At 57.8% G+C, this 14,374-nt stretch overlaps 2 protein-coding genes across 3 annotated transcripts; both read right to left on the bottom strand.

Annotated features, from left to right (window-relative positions):
* Window positions 1–489: 489 nt before the first annotated feature.
* Window positions 490–5,478, bottom strand: LOC117309564 (somatotropin). Its single transcript, XM_033847700.2, has 5 exons — window positions 2,187–5,478; window positions 1,773–1,933; window positions 1,453–1,569; window positions 1,063–1,224; window positions 490–787 (listed from the first exon to the last, which is right to left on the bottom strand). Exons 1-5 carry the CDS (start codon window positions 2,332–2,334, stop codon window positions 587–589), a joined length of 789 nt encoding a protein of 262 aa, XP_033703591.1. The 5' UTR covers window positions 2,335–5,478; the 3' UTR covers window positions 490–586.
* Window positions 5,479–9,835: 4,357 nt separating this feature from the next.
* On the bottom strand, window positions 9,836–13,360 carry CD79B (CD79b molecule). 2 transcript variants are annotated; one of them, XM_033846886.2, is made up of 6 exons: window positions 13,233–13,360; window positions 12,541–12,591; window positions 11,209–11,520; window positions 10,891–11,009; window positions 10,570–10,611; window positions 9,836–10,448 (listed from the first exon to the last, which is right to left on the bottom strand). In XM_033846886.2, the coding sequence occupies exons 1-6, from the start codon at window positions 13,297–13,299 to the stop codon at window positions 10,350–10,352; spliced, it is 690 nt and encodes a 229-aa protein (XP_033702777.1). In that variant the 5' UTR covers window positions 13,300–13,360; the 3' UTR covers window positions 9,836–10,349. The 2 variants fall into 2 exon arrangements, with proteins under 2 accessions (XP_033702777.1, XP_033702776.1); XM_033846885.2 differs by having other exon boundaries at window positions 12,541–12,594; window positions 13,233–13,356.
* Between the last annotated feature and the right edge of the window lie 1,014 nt (window positions 13,361–14,374).

Genomic DNA, 14,374 nt, shown 5'->3' on the forward strand with positions numbered 1-14,374 from the left:
GCCATTTTTGCATTGTTCCCATTTCCCAAGGGTGGTTGGGCTGAACGTGTATTCACCTTAAAATTTCTGCACAAAGGTAGTTCTATGATTTCCTCACATGTTGGAGGCGTTTTCTGGACTTCCGTACTTAATAGCCTGTCTTGCTTTTATTTCTTCCCACCCTTGGGGGCTAGGTTTGGTCTTGTGGTTCTGGTGGGGGAGAGAGAAACGCCTCCAAGTACTTTGGGGGTGGGGTGAGGGGAGTGGTCCTGACCTATGAGTCCCCAGCAAACTGGGACTACGGACCTGGGGAATGGACTGGGTGTGTCACAGAGAGAAGGGGATGTGTCTGCTTCTTTCTAGCCCAGGAAGACCTGGGTCAATTATCGTTCAGCATCTGGGTTCCCATAGGGCCCAGAGGATCCCTGCAGTTTGTCTTCCCAACCCTCCCCTTGCTGTACTGCCCCGCTCCATCCCATAACAGAGTGACACCTACTCAGACAATGTGATGCAACCTCATTTTATTAGGAAAGGACGGTGGGCACTGGAGTGGCACTTTCCAGGGTCCGGGGAGGCACTGGGGAGGGGTAACAGAGATGCCCGGCAACTAGAAGGCACAGCTGCTCTCCACGAAGCGGCGACACTTCATGACCCGCAGGTACGTCTCAGCCTTGTGCAGGTCCTTCTTGAAGCAGGAGAGCAGCCCGTAATTCTTGAGCAGCGCGTCATCACTGCGCATGTTTGTGTCAAATTTGTCGTAGGTCTGCTTGAGGATCTGCCCAGCCCGGGGGCTGCCATCTTCCAGCTCCTGCAAAAGGGAGGGAGAGACAGACAGGGAGCCCTTGGGAGCGGCTGCCTCCCGTCCCCTCCAGTTGCCACCCTCCCCTCCAGGCTTGGAGAAGGGTGTGGAGGGAGGACTCACAAGGGGAAACGGGGAAAAGATTTCTCCGGGGTCAAGGCTGGACTGCCACAGAGAGAGCAGGCACCTCTCTCCCCCAGCCCACGGGAGCCCCCCATCCCTCGGCTAAGCCAGGAGAGGGCGGGCGTGGGCCCAGCCTGGGGGACCCACTACGCCATCCCCACCCGCATCAGGGCCTGGATGCCCTCCTCCAGGTCCTTCAGCTTCTCATAGACGCGGTCCGAGGTGCCAAACACCAGGCTGTTGGTGAAGACCCTGCTGAGGAACTGCACGGGCCCGAGCCACGACTGGATGAGCAGCAGCGAGAAGCGGAGCAGCTCCACGTCCTGCGGCCAGATGGGTGGGTGGTGGGCGGTGGGCGCCGCGAGGTCGGTGGCGGGGGCGGGGGAGGGGGGCAGCCGCGGGCCTCCCTCCGCCATCCGTCACCTTCCGCCACCAGCCACCACCCTGCACCTCCTCGGGGAGAAGACAGCCCAAGGCCCGATGCTGAGAGAAGGGGCAGCCTTCTTAGGATGAGGGAGGCCCCTGCTCCTCGGTCCGCGGTGGCCACTCACCGATCTCTGCTGGGCCTCGTCCTTGCCTGTGGGGGCCGGGATGGTCTCCGAGAAGCAGAAGGCAGCCTGGGTGTTCTGGATGGAGTATCTCTGTCCCTCCGGGATGTAGGCGCGCTCCTGGGAGAAGGAACACACGCCCGGGTCTAGGCTGCTGCGCGGTTCTCCTCACTGCTTTATTAGGAACCCCCCTCCGTTTATGACAGCATCTTCACTCGGATAAAATACCTCTGAACTCCTTAGTTTCCTCCCACTGCGTGGAGGGGGCACGGATTCAGCCCTTCCTGCCACCCGCCACTAGTACGCGTCCCTGGGGAGCTTACAAACTCTTTGTAGGTGTCAGCCGCCAGTTGGTGCAGGTGCTGGGCCCGGAGCACAGCGTTGGCAAACAGGCTGGACAAGGGCATGGCTGGGAAGGCGCCCACCTCCTGAGTCCAGGGCAGGCAGAGCAGGGCGAAAGCCAGGAGCATGGAGGTCCGAGGGCCTAGAGAGAGACAAGGAGGGCCGGAGAGGGAGGGGTCCAGAGAGCAAGAGGCCTGGTTCCCCTGCCAGCCCTCCACCGCCCCTCCCCCCCGGGGAATGAGAACATTTCAAACCTGGTCACGTGTCTGGGGGTAGATATCTGTGCTCACATCCAGAAGCCCCAAAGCCCGAGGTTAGTGCCCCCGTCCCTCTGCAGGGCCCTCCCATCACCCTTCAGTACACACCGAGCCCGAGGGGATTTTAGGGGTGCTTACCTGCAGCCATTACAGCTGGTGAGCTGTCCACAGGACCCTGAGCTGTCTGGGGAGCTGGGTCCTGGGGTCCTGGAATTGGTCCCTTGTGGGCCGTTTTTATACCCTGGCCTCTTCTCTCTCTCCCTCTGCCCCCACCTATTTTCTCCATACATTTATGCACGGGCCACCGGCGGGCCTGGGCTAATGGATAATTTAGAACCCCCACCCACTCATCCTGTTACCTCTCCTCCTCTGGGGTCATGTCCCCCAGGCTTGTCATCTTCCCCTCTCCACTGTCACCTGTCCCGAGGGCTGTACGCACAGAGTCTCAGCTTGAGAGACCACCCAATCCGTCCTCTTTTTAAGGGGGAGGTAGCAGAAGGGAGTAGCCCGAGTCCAGGCGCACTGTGGCAGGGTGTCATTGCGGGGTTGTCCCCCAGGGTGAGGAGGGCCCAAGCTGGTCCCCTAAAGGGGGGCTACGTCAGGATGGAGGTACCCTGAGAGCTATGTGGATGCTTCCTCACTCTCTACCTCTTTCCTCCTCCCTGAACAGCTCCCCTCCATCCACCAGAGAGAATGTGTGTTTGGGAGAAGGGGGCCAAGGATAGCAATAGATTCTGGGGTTCCTGGGCACAGATTCCACCTTTGCCCCATCACTATCCTCCTGCCGCCTGATCCAGCCTGAGGTAGCTGGATGCAGGGCTAACCCTGACCGCTAGAGGGCTCCAGCCTCACACATTGCCCTCCCCTTTGCCGGAGCATAGGGGCTCCCCCAGGTGGATAGGGCAAAGGACCAAAACTTGAGGCCTTGTCCCTGCTCCTTGGCTGTGCCACAGAGATCCCGGGAACAGACACTGCTTACAACTGCTTCCTCCCATAGCCCTGTCACGGTCAGTGAATCTCAAATTTGGAAGAGCCCTTGAGGACTTGAGTCCCACCCCCAGCCCAGGAGCTCTGGGCACAGCACACAGAAAGATGCCCTCTCCAGTCATTGCAGTCTCCTCCCCGCCTTTCTTCTCCTCCTTTTAATATTTGTATAGAGCTTATCAGGTTGTGAAGAGCAAGCCCCTGCAACCTCACATTAGACCCTCAGGACCATCTTGTGAAGGAAGTATTATCACCCCATTTTACAGAGGAGGAGACCAAGGCTCAGAGAGCCTAACTTACATGAGCTACCCCAGCCAAGGCAGCAGATCTCCAAATCCTTGCTCTTCCCACGTTGCAGCACCCCAAGCCCTTTCTTCAACGCGGACTGGGTGGGCACCACTCTGTTTTTTAACGTTTAAATCCCTCTGATCACAAGCGTCCTGCCCCTAATCACAAGAGTCCCTTTGCCTCATTTTGTCCTCCCTTAAGAGTCAGCTTGTTGTCCGTCATTTTCCAGGTGAGACTGGCCCAGAGACATGGGGTGCATGGCGGAGACCACATAGCAGGGCTAGGCCAGGGTCAGGAAGGCTAGGGCTGCAGGCTTGCCACCTCCTGGTGCCCAGAGTTGGGGCTATTTCAGCATCTGGAGGTCACCAGCGTCAAATAGTCCCCCAAGATAAGAGCAGGAAAGAACATATTGCCCTCCGTTTAAACCTTCCATCCCTTGAGTCTAAGAACATTTAGCACTTGACCCTGTGGGGAAACAAACGAACGAATGAGCAAAATTTTCTAGAGGTGGTTGGTTATAGTGTTGCCAACCAATGCTGAAAAGTCACACCCCCATGGTCCAGAACCTGAGTGCTTGTGCCTTGCCATCTCCCCCTTTAAGACCAGAAGATAGAGCTCTCTTTTCTCTCATCGCTCCTGAACCATCGCCCGACCGTGCCCCTGATTCTTTTTCTGCTACGGAGGGCACTGGGACCTGTGGGAATTGTCCCCAGGCATGACCATAGGAGGACTAGAAGGGAGTGTCATTAAAGAAACAGGCTCTGAGGAAAATGGGGCCACAGGAAAGGTGAGGACACCCCTTTCCTCTCCTTCCAGAGCCACCAAAGGGGAGGAGCCGGGCAGGAAGTGGAGGAGGGTCTCTAAGCCCCACACAGCCTCCTGTGTCCTCCGCCACTTCTTCCTTCTAGGTCACCTGGGGGAAGGGACACTGAAGTGGAACCTCTCGTGACAGACTTCTAGCTAATACTGGGGGGACTAGTATGTGAACTGTGGACCACAGGAGAAGCTCAGGCCTCCCCTAGGACTGAGGGTACAGGAGCCCGACTTGGGGACCACTCGAGAGCCACACAAGGTGGGCACAGGTGAGGTGTGGCTGAGGCTCCCTGCCAGGCAGGTTACTGCCAAGAACAGGTGGGACCAGCCAGAGCAGGGGAGAGTCTCCTCTCACCAACCCACTTCCGGTTGGCCCACAGGATTCTGGGGACCCCCGGGATACACCGTTATTAAAGGTGACCACGGTGGCAGCCATCGGACCCAAAGAGGGAAGAACTGCAGGGTGGGGGGTGGATACTGGTGACCCTTCTCTCTAGTCTAGAAAAGGTCTTTTTCAGGGTCTTTAGTGATGGAGACACATACATAATTCATTGCTAGTAAAAGATAAACTTTGAATTAGACTTGGGATTTCGTGTTTTTGCTAGGGAGTCACTCACCCCTTCTTGGGGCACGACCTGGGGCCAGACCCTTGGCTTCTCCAGATTCAGAGGCTGCTCCACAATGGCCTCTGCGCGGTGGCCAGTGAGGAGAGGCTGTGATCCGCATCTCCGGGGTCATCCTCAAAGGGTTCGGGATGAATCCTCCATTAGCTTGGAATCCATGAATTTCAGTGTGTTTGGAAGCCCTTCGTATTTTCAGATTTGACCATCTCTGGGGTTCTCCGTACCTATTGTGGAAATTCAAAGATCTACTCTTGATCCGAAAGTGGCCTCTTTCAGGCTTCAGGAGCACTTCTGAGGTTCAAGTCCACGCGGCTGGGGGCCATCTCCTTGTTTAGAGTCATGATTGCCTTAGGGAGAGCCACAGAGGGACTGGGGGCAGCTCTTTCCATTCTCCCCTGGTCACTTGAGGTCCATGCTTCCCACCTCTAGCTCTGTCCTGCTTTCCTTGAGGCCAGAGGTTGGGATTGCCCCCAGGATATGCTCCACTTTGTCTTTGATTCCAGCATGAGTCTGATGACCGCGTTGATCACAGCTCATTGGGTCAATGTTTTTAGAAACTATTATGTGGGGATTCTCAAGGGCTTCTCCAGGGGGAGGTGGAAAAGGAGACCAACATTTCTGAGTGCCTGCCATGTGCCAGGCACTGTATTGAGTGATGCGGAGAGGGGGAGGTGCATGCATACAAGGACATTCAGGCTCGAAGAGATAAGTAGTTTGCCAGGTGTCTCTCAGCTCCTAAAAGACGGCAGCCCAAGGCCCCAGTCTTCCCGCCACAACGAGCTCTTTAGAAGCTTCATCTAGGAGAGACAGTGGCGCCGCTGGGCGCGGAAGCACTATCCTCAGTGCAAAGCTAGCAGGGCCGGATCAAGTCCCCACTCAGAAGATGTTCAATGAAGCTTGGGGGAAATTGAATGCAAGGAGCTTCAGCCCAGAGTGAGGTCCACAGACACCAAGAAAAGAGGCAGTAAAAAAACAACTCGATGGAGCCCGATTTAATGAACCAAGCCACATCATCCTTCACATTTGTGTTGCACATTTCAGTGTACATCACGTTTTCACTTCCTTTATCTCATCGGACCCTTGAGTTTGCCAGAGGGCTCAAGCATGGAGGAAGGGCCTTGGAGGGCTCTGGGGTGGGGGGGCAGGATGGGGGCAGGCACTCCTGTGGGTTGATGGGGATGTTGTTTACAGTAGGTGAGGATCTCTGAACACTGTAGAAGAGCAAAACAATCTACATCATGGGACCTACTAAGCAATTTCCACTTGGGGGCTTATTCCCCAGGGAGACAAGCCCATTGAAAAAGAAATATAATAATACCGGGGTGTGTCCAGCAGCTGTGGGAAGTCTGAGGTGCTTTCCTGATTGGTGCTGTCAGCTGGAAATAACTTCTGCCTCCTACCTTATTCTGTGGTTGTTTGTGAACATCTTATTCCCCTTAAGGGAATGTAAGCCCTTTGAGGCTGGGTTCACGCCTTTCGTCTCTTCACTTATTCACTCATTCTCTTTTTCCTGCATTAACTGATTCAGTAAGCAGTTGTTGTACCTTCCATGTGCCAGGTATTGTACCAGTTCATTATACGTACATGAACAAAGGGCACAATCTTTTCTCTGCTGGAGTTTACAGTCTACAGGAGAGACAACAGCAAACAAATAAATACAGAACGATAGAATGTATACAGAAATTTCACATTGTGAAAACTACCATGAGAGAAATAGCTAAGATACAGAGGTGAGAGCATAGCTCTGGGGAGTGGGGGGGACCTGGCAGCTGGCACCATCCCAGGCCTAGCAGCTCACCAAGCATCTGCTAAGTGGGTTGAATGGATGCAAGGACAGTGCCAAGGAAAGAACTCAAATATTCCCCGCCCCCCGGCCAGAAATGGCAAGACAGGCCATGACTTGTCTTGATGTTCTCCTCATAGTAGAATGAATTTAACCTAACAAGTACAGAAAAAATGAACATACGGGATCTTGCCATGCACAGCAATACGTACCTGAACACATTTAAATGCAAAAAGGAGACAGGGCAGCATGCACATGCTGAGGGTGAGCACACACAGATGTTCACACAGACCCACAACCTGCAGAACCCGAGCCCCAAACAGGACCTCACGAGGCATCTGGCCCGCCCACTCCTGCCATGTGATAAAGTGCTCTTAGGGCCGAGAGAACGATGCCTTTTTTTTTTTTTAATTAATTTGATCTGTGCATTAGGATCTGTCTAAATGTGTTTAAACAAACTACACTCTGAATTCAGGGTTTCAGTTTTGTTAATTTTTGTTTTCTGTGGAGTCACCTAAGTTTCCAGGTAAAGGCTTTGGAGTGGGAGATGGCCGCTGAGGTGTCCCCAAGTGGCAGGTTTGTTGGTTTTGGGTTTTGTGTGTTCCTGAGTCAATAGCAGTTCCCGAGGGCACCGTAACTAGGCGCAGCCTGGAGAGCAGATACAAATCCAGAAACTTCACAGATGTGGGCTCTGAATCCAGCTGCTGAGGTTGCCTGCAGAGAGCAGAGCATGCGCGGACCAGAGTCCCTGGTCCCCCGGCTGGATGGCCTTTGAGGCCCTTTGCAGAAGAGCCGGCTGCCCACCTGCTGGGGGTCCAGTGACACCCAAACAGCAGCAGCTTTCCGAGTTTTGTTTTGTTTTTCTCTAATCTCCAATTCTGCTGGAAAAACACGCAAACCCTTGGGTCAGAGCACCCCCGGCCTAGCAACACCTGCAGCCAGGGGGCCGGAAGTCAAGCTAGAACGGAGGAGGAACCAGCCTGTGCTTACCCCAGGCCCCGGGGGACAGGGCTGGATTCCCCCAGTGGGCAGCAGGGCATGTGCCCACCGAGGGCCCTCGGGGCTGCATTCTAAAGGAAGAGGGGCCCAGAGCTGGACTCCTGGAAGGATGGCCCAGTGACTCAATATCCTGGCCTATCAGGAAGGAGTGGGGCCTTCAGGGCTTTGCGACTTGTGAACAAGGGCGATGGCAGAGCTGCCCCAGGATTCTCTCCCTATGGCTCCCCTCCTGCTCTGGCTCAGGGTCCTTCGAGGGAGGCAGCTGTGATGTAGTAGAAAGAATGCTGAGTTTGGAGTCAGAAGATCTGTGTGTGGCTTTTGGCCAATTATGGTAATCATCTCCCTGGGCCTCAATTTCCACATTTTTAAAGTTGGGATGCAGCTGTCCCGCTTCCAGGGTCACGGTGGGACAAGCTCATGTAAAGGAATATGGAGGTGTTCAAGAAAATCTTACTGGCAGTTAAGAGATCCTCAATATATAAATATTTGGGGGACCCAGCAAAAGAGTCTGACTCACGTTCTGTAACTTGGTTGTGGTGGTGGTTATACAAAGCTGTAAATCTAAAATTCATGAAAAGAAAACGAAGTCAATTTTACTGTAGGGTAATTTTCTAAAAACCAGCATCTGGTTCAGCTCCTTTGGATAAGATTTATGATTCCCGTTTTGTAGATAAAGCAAGCGAGATCTGAGACGTTCATCGCCCCCCACCAGCATCACCCAGCTTTGTTTCCGCTGCCTATCAGTTTTGGGGGCCAGGGACCCATAAGTTGGACATGGGGACACCCGTAGTGTAAGCCTCTAAGACAGAAGAACGGACCAGGGAGTGCTTCTACATCGTAACCATGAAGGCAGTGCCCTTGCGGGGTGGGTGTCGGGTGGTCGAGGCAGGCCTCCCTGCTCAGATGATTCTCTGCCAACAGTACTTCAAAGCATTAGAGAAACTCAGTTATTCAAAGATATTAAGTTGTCTTTCAAAAAAGCCAAGGCCTCCCCAGATTCAGGGCAGCCCCAAGCAGGGGGAAGACCCTGCTGTGGGGGGGGAGAAGTGAAGGCTCTGTCCCACCCCCAGCCGGCTGCCCAGGGTCCCTGGTGGAGGTCGAGGCCAGAATTAGCGCCACTATGCAAAGCAGCAGGAGAGGAAGGGCTGCAGCTCAGTGGAGACAGATGCCAAAACAAGCCAGTTTCCTCTGGCAGCCCGGACACCAGGGAGGGAGGAGGCCCGCCCCGGCTTGGCCCTGCCTGGTTCTGAGTGGGCACCGCTGAGCGACGCAGAGATGGACCTGAAACCCCAGGCTTGGGGGCCTTGGCCACCTGCCCCACCTGGAATGCCAGGGGGAGCTGCTCTCACTGGTCCCCCCATGCTGGCCTTGGTTCTCCAGTTAAACTGGCAGCTCCCTGAGGGCAGGGATTTCTCCCATCTGAATCCAGAGCATGCATGGCAAAGAGGTGTTCTGGGGTCCCCCCAAGGTCAACAGGAAGTGGAGCTCAGCCTGGCTCTGCACACAGAGGTTAATTTCACTTCAGCTCCCAGCCCTGAGCTGCTCTCTGTCGCTCCCGCAGCTGGCAGGTTGGGGACCATTTTGCCTCTGATTTTGTGCTGGGAAAGCCTGAAGGGGTTACCTAAGGATGCCCAGATTTCACCACCACAGAGCTTCCCACTTTAGGAATCTCTCTTGCATAGCTCTGGGTCAAATTTAAAAAAATATCCAGGCTTGGTAGGGGACAAGGGGGTGTGTGATGGAGTCAGGGGAAACCCTGCCCTCAGGGAGCTTCTAATTTAACGAGAACAAGGCCGGTATGGGCAGCACAAGGTAGTAGCTACGCCAGAGCTGGAGAGGCCAGGGTCCAAACAGGGATTAGGCAGGGACTGGGCACTCTGGGAGGGCTTCCTGTAGGTGGAGGGCCTTAAAGGACAAGAGGATTGGGGTGGGTGGGGGAGGGCAAACTCTTCTAGGGCTAAGACCTCTGCCCTACAGAGCAGGACTCAAGTGCTGCTTGTCGGCTGAAGGGAAGGCAGGGTGAGGGTATCCCCGCCGAGAAGAAGGGCCAGTCCATTCAGCCCTTCTCCACTGCTCAGGGCCCCACTAGGGTCAGAGAGCAGGGGAAGAACGGGAGACATGGCCACAGGTCCCAACTGGGCCGTCAGAGAGAAGCAGTGAGTGAGCCCTGGAGAGGGCTCTGAGCCCCATGGCAGCCGTCCCTCCTCACACCCCATGGGTCCATGGGTGCCCAAAGATTTGCGCCCAAACAGGTACTCTCATCCACCCCATAACCACAGATGTCACAAGCCTGTGTGTCATTTCTCAAGACACATTGTTTATTCCGTGGGAGAAAGGGCTCAAGGCCAGCAGCCCCCTGGCGTGGGGGAGGGCAGGAGAGAGCAGGAGAGGATGGGAGAGGGATGAAGCTCTCGGTGGCCCAGCTGCAGCCACATGCGGGTGGGCCAGGGCCCTTCCCAGGCTCTACAGGAAACCGGGCCGTTCTGAGTCCATTTGCAGGTTCCAGGCAAGTCTCTGCCTTCCCCGTCCTGAATAGGGGATGGATCCCCGCATAGCACCCCCAGAAGGCTGGGTCCAGTCTAGCCCCAGAGAACTCCCTGCTCCAAATCACTGCCCTGTGGCCCTTCCGCTCCAGTCCCTTTGGCAAGAGATGGGGACCAAGGGCTGGAGGGGCAGGCGGACCTGGTGGGCCAGCTTTGGAGGCGGACAGGGGGTTCAGGGTAAAGGGGATGGGCTGGGAGCCGGGCGGCTCTGAAGCAGTCAGTGAGGGCCCAGCGGGCTACGCCCAGGGGCTTGGGGAGGGCCGGCCTCTCACTCCTGGCCTGGGTGTTCACCCACCGACCACTTCACCTCTCCTGTCCGCAGCGTCACTATATCCTCGTAAGTGGCTGTCTGGTCAATGTCCAGGCCCTGGGGACACGGAGCGGAGCTCAGGCCTTGGCCACTCGCTGAGCGCACACAGATGGGGCCTCTGAGCGCCCCCCCTGCCCCCCACGGCCCCGGGAGCTGCGGGGTCCACCCCACTCCTTACCTCATAGGTGTGATCTTCCTCCATCCCGGCCTTGCTGTCATCCTGGCGGGTGAGGGACGGAGAGCAGAGTGTTAGCTTCCCCCACCCCATCCACTGCTGGGCCAGGCTGGGGAGGGCCGGGGAGATTGGCCCGGGGTGAAGGGTCAGGGGCTAGGGGTCAGGGGTCAGGGGTCAGGGGTGAGGCGCACTCTGCGAGAACAGCTGATGAATAAAGGAGTGATTGAATCGGTCAATCGATGGGCAGGCTCTGGGGCTGGGGAGATGGAGACCCTGCCCGTGTCCGGCCTGCCCCGTGGCTGCTTCCCCGGCCCCCAGGGTCACCTTGTCCAGCAGCAGGAAGATGGGCACGATGATGAAGAGGATGATGAGCAGGGTCTGGATCATGATGATGCCATCTTTCAGCGTGTTCCGCCGCTTCAGCTGCGCCAAGGTGCTGAACCCTGGGGGAGGCGGGGCGGGGGCGGTGAGGCCTGCGCCCCTCAGGACCTGCTTCTCAGCGGCTCTCCCAGGTGCTCGAGGGCCACAGTCACCGCCACACTGCGGCCCCGCTACTGGTCCGGGCTGGGGTGGGGTGGGTGTGGACGGCTCCACGAGCACACCCGCTCTCCTCCCCGGCTGGGGGGCGGGCCCCGCACGCACCCATGACCCGAAGCTCGGTGCCACAGCCGCGCTCTGTCCTCGGGGGCCTCTGCGAGCACTCCACCTCGCAGAAGTAGATGCCGTTGTCCGGGAACTGGACGTCCTGGATGACGAGCGTGGCCTCGCTGCTGTTGTGGGTCTGGAGGATGCGGCCCTTTTCGGGGAGGAGTAGCTTGGCCTCTGAGTCCGCCTCCTGCTTCCGGAGCCAGCTCACGCTGCCGGAGTCCTCCAGGTGGCACTTGATTTCCACCATGGAGCCCCGTTTCTTGGCCACGAAACGTGGGTGCTGCCAGATCTGGGAACACGAGCCTCCTGTGGGCGCCAAGGCTGGGATTAAAATCCCGCTCCTTCCTCTTGACCGTCGGCCCGAACTCAGGCCCTCGGCCGTGGGCCCCCGTCCTGGGCCGCACTGACCCCCGGCTCAGCCCCCTTGTCTGTCCTTGCTTCTCGGGATGTGGGTCAGACATGAGGCAGAGGTGTGGGAGAGCCAGAGCCACGTGAGAAGCCACAGGCCAAGCCGCCGGACCCCGCCCCTTCCTGATGGCCCACGCTTCCCGCCTGATTTTCCTTTAGAAGGGCCTGGAACCTTCTGATTCCTTTCCATGTCCATTACAGTAGCCCGATGCCAGCCTCACCCCATGAGGCCAGAAGGCCCATAGCACAGCCTCCAGCCTGGCCTGGTGCTCTCACCTCTCCCTGCCCTGGGCTACCCACACCAGCCCGAAATCCTCAGGGGCACCCCGCAAATCCTTAGCCTGGCAGTCAAGGCCTCCCATATCAATCCCCTGGCCGTCTCTCCTCCATCACCTCCCTCCCCGCTTCCGTGTGGACCTGCTCCTCTTTTTATTCCTAAGCCTTCTTTCTTCAGTTTGCCATGATGTCCCCGCCCACCTGCTCCAAGAAGCCTCCCTCCTGCCTGGTTCCCAGTCAGTGGTCCCCTAGGAACCCCTGTGACCTGTCGGGGTCCCTGAGGTTACGGTCTCCTGCCGGGGCTAAGCCCAACTCCCCAGCCAGGGAGAATGGGCCTGAGTCCTCAGTGGGGTTCCAACTGGCCCCCACTCCAGCCCTGGGCTTGGCGCTGCCCCAGATCGCTGGGACTGGAGCACTGATGTTTAATGAGGATGACAGCGGAGGAGGGGGGACTGGAGGTACTTCAGAGCCAGGTCTTACAGAGGGAGGCCGACCCTAAGGAGGCCTGGGGATGGGAGTCCTGGGTGGGGAGACCCAGGGGGCACAAGGGCACAAGGGCAACCATGAGACAGCACACAGGACAGTGACCGGCTTTGGACACAGACATACTTGTCCCCAGAATGGGCGGGGGAAGTTGCTGACCTTTGGGATTCCGGTAGAGCGCCTCTGTTTTGGCCTCCAGCACCGTCTCACCTGCTGGGTGGGAGGAAGTGGGCGGGCCGGTCACTGGGACTTGGTTGTCCCACCCCTGCGTTCCCAGACCCACTTCCTCCCCGCCCAGGACATCAGCATCAAGATCCCTCAGCTCTCCCCCAGCCCTGCTCTGGAGAGACTAGAGCGGGGTGGGGTCACCAGAAGATCCGACTCCCAGCCCCCCTTCTGCCCTTGACCTTGAGCTGTGCCTGGATGAGACGGGAGGGAAGTTACAGCTGGAGGGCTCCACCACCTTCCAGACCAGGGCACCACTTCTGGAACATGCCTGTCCCAGGTCTGCTTGGGGGCAGCTCTCCACTGCCCGCCCCCCACGCAGTGCCCTCCACGGCCTGGGGGTGAACCACACTCTTCTTTCTCTCTCCTGGGCCTAGCTCTTCTGCGGTTAGAGCCACCAACCCCTCAGGCCCAGCTCAGCCTGACACCCTCCGGGCGGGAGAGGGGCTGGGGCCGCGGAGCCCTGAGCCATCGGCATGGCTGATACCCACAGACCCGGTCCCCAGGGCTGTCAGAGGGAGACAGGAGGCAGAAAAGTGTGAGAGACAGAAGGAGGAGGACGAGAGAGCAGGAGACAGAACCAGTGGAAACAGCGGATCCAGCAGGCCTCTCGGCTCGGGCCGTACCTGAAAGGAGCAGCAGCAGAGGCACCAACCAGCTGCTGAGCCCGGGACACAGCGCCGGCCCCGCCATGCTCACCCCTCCGTCTCCTGCCCCAAGCCCGTGACAGCGGAGGCTCCTGGGGGGAAAACGTGTAACTGCCCAGGCTGCAGCCTGTCTCCTCCCCGCCTCTTCCCCACCAGGCCCCTTCCTGCCATGCAAATTGGGACCCAGGGGAGGCACCAGCTCTCCGGGGACCCTGGGGGAGGGCAGGCTCTTTCGTCAGCTGTGCTGCTAAGGCTCAAGGGTCACCCCAGCTCGGGCACTACAGCAGGGTCCGCGGTGGACGCCCCGGGTGGCGGCGGCCTCTGCGTCCCCACCCCATCCCCGTGCCCTGGGGCCCCCTAGCCTCCCACCTCACACTTAGCTGAATACACATGGGTCCTGTGGATGAATGCGAGCGCGGCCTCTCCACCCTGGACCAGCCTACACCCTGTGGGAAGAGGGGCACCCAGGAAGGCTGAGGCAGGGGTGCTGGCGGGCAGCTATGGGCCCAGAGCACAGCCTCTTGGCTGGAGTGCAGGTGGCCATGTTGGGGGTTGATGGAGATTTGACCCTGGGGAGGAAAGGAACCACAGCGGTTCTTGAGCAAAAACAGGCCAAGAGTAGCAGCCGCTTGGGAGATCTGGTCCAGGACCTGGCGAGAGGGCCCCTCCCTCACTTGGTGGGAGAGTTTTCTGGGAGCTGCCAGAGAAGGTGGACTTAGGTGTTGACAGCTTAGAGAAAACCCACCACTCAGCAATCAGGGGACTCACAGGGCACTGAAGTGTTATCCACAGCTCCAGGGGTCTCAGGCAGAGGACGGGAGGCTAGTATGGGGGAGTCTTCAGGTTCTGAAACAAAAAGGATCTCTGGCTTTGTCTCGCCAGTCAGCAGAGTGGTGGATGGAACCGTAAGTCTAGGAGCTTGTCTAAGTTCAACTTTGTGCCCCTGCCCCTGGATCAGACACAACCCTCATCCCTTGGGGGCTCGGGGTGGGGGAGGTGCCCTTGTGCAGTGCACAACCTGCACAGCTGCACATGGCAGGCTTGCATCCCTCAGCCCCACAGCTGAGCCCACTCTTGAATTTTATGTTTTATGGAAGCTTCTTTACTCTCTCTTGGCCCCT

Source organism: Tursiops truncatus, chromosome 20 (genome assembly GCF_011762595.2).
Source record: "Tursiops truncatus isolate mTurTru1 chromosome 20, mTurTru1.mat.Y, whole genome shotgun sequence".
Taxonomy (NCBI): domain Eukaryota; kingdom Metazoa; phylum Chordata; class Mammalia; order Artiodactyla; family Delphinidae; genus Tursiops; species Tursiops truncatus.

Coding starts and splice junctions, on each gene's coding strand:
- LOC117309564 (XM_033847700.2), bottom strand. CDS start 2,334: ATGGAGAAAATAGGTGGGGGCAGAGGGAGAGAGAGAAGAGGCCAGGGT. Junction 1,934..2,186: donor ACCAGCTGTAATGGCTGCAG/GTAAGCACCCCT, acceptor GTCTCTCTCTAG/GCCCTCGGACCTCCATGCTC. Junction 788..1,062: donor GCATCCAGGCCCTGATGCGG/GTGGGGATGGCG, acceptor TCCCTTTTGCAG/GAGCTGGAAGATGGCAGCCC.
- CD79B (XM_033846885.2), bottom strand. CDS start 13,299: ATGGCGGGGCCGGCGCTGTGTCCCGGGCTCAGCAGCTGGTTGGTGCCT. Junction 12,595..13,232: donor TCTGCTGCTGCTCCTTTCAG/GTACGGCCCGAG, acceptor CCTCCCACCCAG/CAGGTGAGACGGTGCTGGAG. Junction 10,449..10,569: donor AGGAAGATCACACCTATGAG/GTAAGGAGTGGG, acceptor CCGTGTCCCCAG/GGCCTGGACATTGACCAGAC.